Source organism: Psammomys obesus, unplaced genomic scaffold, assembly GCF_907164565.1.
Source record: "Psammomys obesus unplaced genomic scaffold, mPsaObe1.curated_primary_1811, whole genome shotgun sequence".
Taxonomy (NCBI): domain Eukaryota; kingdom Metazoa; phylum Chordata; class Mammalia; order Rodentia; family Muridae; genus Psammomys; species Psammomys obesus.
The window spans coordinates 2,417,199-2,420,028 of record NW_026596149.1 but is presented as its reverse complement, the minus strand read 5'-3'; the positions used below and the strand labels follow the sequence as shown (position 1 = coordinate 2,420,028).

The 2,830-nt window shown below is 60.5% G+C and overlaps 1 protein-coding gene across 1 annotated transcript; it reads left to right on the top strand.

Annotated features, from left to right (window-relative positions):
- Window positions 1-215: 215 nt before the first annotated feature.
- Window positions 216-1,665, top strand: Ptf1a (pancreas associated transcription factor 1a). Its single transcript, XM_055593838.1, has 2 exons — window positions 216-1,048; window positions 1,368-1,665. The coding sequence occupies exons 1-2, from the start codon at window positions 289-291 to the stop codon at window positions 1,565-1,567; spliced, it is 960 nt and encodes a 319-aa protein (XP_055449813.1). The 5' UTR covers window positions 216-288; the 3' UTR covers window positions 1,568-1,665.
- The last annotated feature ends 1,165 nt before the right edge of the window (window positions 1,666-2,830 follow it).

Here is a 2,830-nt window from a genome sequence, read left to right as displayed (position 1 = left end):
GCCCGGAGGCTGCCTGTCCCCGCCCGCGCCCCGCGCTCTGATTGGCCAGCGCGCGGGGTCCCCGGCACGCGCCTGTGGATGTACTTATAAGAATCCTCGCGTGCCGGCCCTCAGCTCCGGCGAGCGGGTCCCGGCCCTCCCCCGTGCTCCCCAGCGCCAGGCAGAGCCCGCGGCCACGCGCACTCCACGGAGGCCCCGGGGCGGGGACCCGCCGCGCCGTCCCCAGAGGCCGCCCCGCGACCTGCCACGGATCGCTCAGCCAGCGGCGCCCGAGCCTCGGCGGGCGGCATGGAGGCCATGCTGCTGGAGCACTTCCCCGGGGGCCTGGACACCTTCCCGCCCGCCTACTTCGACGAGGAAGACTTCTTCACCGACCAGTCGTCTCGGGACCCGCTGGAGGACGGCGACGAGCTGCTGGGGGCCGAGCCGGCGGAGGTGGAGCTCCTCAGCCGCCAGCTGCACGAGTTCTGCTGCCGCGACGGGGCGTGCCTGCTGCTGCCGCCCGCGCCCCCGGCCGCCCCGCTGGCCGGCGCGCAGCCCCCGGGGGACCCCGGCGAGCCCGGGGACGGCGGCCACCGCGGCGGCGCGGGGGCGTCCCTCGGCGGCTTCCCCTTCTCCCCCGGCTCGCCGCCCCCGTGCCTGGCCTACTCCTGCGCCGCGGTGCTGTCCCCCGGGGCGCGGCTCCGCGGTCTGAGCGGGGCGGCGGCGGCTCGGCGGCGGCGGCGAGTGCGCTCCGAGGCCGAGCTGCAGCAGCTGCGACAGGCGGCCAACGTGCGCGAGCGGCGGCGCATGCAGTCCATCAACGACGCCTTCGAGGGGCTGCGCTCCCACATCCCCACGCTGCCCTACGAAAAGCGCCTTTCCAAGGTGGACACGCTGCGCCTGGCCATCGGCTACATTAACTTCCTCAGCGAACTGGTGCAGGCCGACCTGCCGCTGCGCGGTGGTGGCACAAGCGGTTGCGGGGGCCCGGGAGGCAGCCGGCACCTGGGCGGGGACAGCCCGGGGAGCCAGACTCGGAAGGTCATCATCTGCCACCGAGGCACCCGTAAGTGCACCTTAGCACCTTAGCCAGGGGGCCTGGGACAGAGGCAGAATCTTAGGCTAGGACGGGTTGGTGAGGCTGGACCAGAGGTGAGCACCTGGAGTGTGACCTTTCCGTTTTCCGATACTTGACCCAGGCGAGGGGAGCACGCATCCTCACCAGACAAGCACCTCCGCGGGTTCTCCCGGGTTCCAGGGAGAGGACCCTGAGAGGTTGAGGGTGGAGTAGAGGGGTGTCTTCATTGTCTCGGAGGGGCCCTGAGTGACCTTTGGTGCTTTCTGCGAAGCTGGTCGGATGATTACAGTCTGTTCTCTTCTCCCAGGCTCACCCTCCCCCAGCGACCCGGATTATGGTCTCCCTCCTCTGGCAGGGCACTCTCTGTCATGGACGGATGAGAAACAGCTCAAAGAGCAGAATGTTATTCGTACTGCCAAGGTGTGGACCCCAGAGGACCCCAGAAAACACAACAGCAAGTCTTTTGACAACATCGAGAACGAACCACCGTTTGAGTTTGCGTCCTGAGAAGGCTCACAGCGGGCCAATGACGTCTTTGTGCACATTGTACCTGTAAATACCTGTACTGTGAATGTAACTTAAAGATCACGCTTTTCTAATGGCAATCAACTGTTATTTATCTATTTATTACTCTGTTGAGTTAATGAGATAGATTGTCTCTTTTAAAATATATAATTTATATAATTTATCATGAAATTCTATAATATGCAAAAGAGGGTGATTTCCCCCAGCGCCTTTGGCAGAACTCTGAGTTGTTGGAAGAACTCTGGCCAGGAAATTTCATGCTTATTAATGCCACGTTTGATTTATTTCTAAGCGTCGTTAATAAATGTTATTCACACGTGTTTCTATAACCTGTTGTTTAGTAGCGTAGAGGAGCTACTGTATCTTTCAAAAGAATTAACTTCCCTAAAAGTGACAAAAGCAGAGATGAAAATCCTAACCATTAGGAGTGGACTGCATTTCAAGTTGATGTGGTCTGAAGCGGCGTCCCTGTGGGTGGGAGAGTACTGTCCCAGCTCTGCAGCGCCCCAGCTCTCCAACAGCCCTTCACCGGGCCTTCGTGGCGCCCAAAGTAACAACTTGCCCGCGTTTGTACCCCAGCCACCAAACACCCCACGGGACAGCTGGGTCAAGGGTTACTTATTATTCCCATTTTCCAGAAGAGGAAAGCTGAGGCTCAGGGACAATGTTTGGCATGCTCCAAGTGACTGCCACAGTGCCTAATCTTAGTGTGTGAAAGTGAAGGGGAAGAGGTTAGACTCCTGGCTAGGAAAGAGAGGAGACTTCTGTTTGCCGCGGAGAAAGAAAGAGCTGCTCCAGAGCAGAGCTGTGCTGCTCGCTCTGCATTCCTTCTGCGGGCTCCTGAAGCTAGACTCTCTCTCCAAAGGGGTTGGGGTAGATGACGCTGCTGAAGTCAGAAGACCAAGCACAACCTTCAGGGTAGAGACAAGGAGCTCTGCATCCCGCCCCCATAACCTCTTCAGTTGGTTATTTCTAAAACTGGTTTCAGTAAGTAGCCCTGTTCTGCCCACGGGAGGAAGGCCAGCCTGAGGCGGAGGGAGCAGCGTCGCCCTCTAGCGAACACAAAGAGAAGCGCTGGAGAAGTCTGGACCCTCAGCGGGAAAGCCTTGGAAGCCAGGGCTGGGCTTGTCTTCCCCTCTGTCACAGTGGACTCCCAGCCCGGCCAGCGGTGTCTGGGCTTACGGTGGGGAGTGGAAAGGAGAGCTCATGGAGGGTGGGGCAGGAGACCCTCACTTTGGCGTGGAA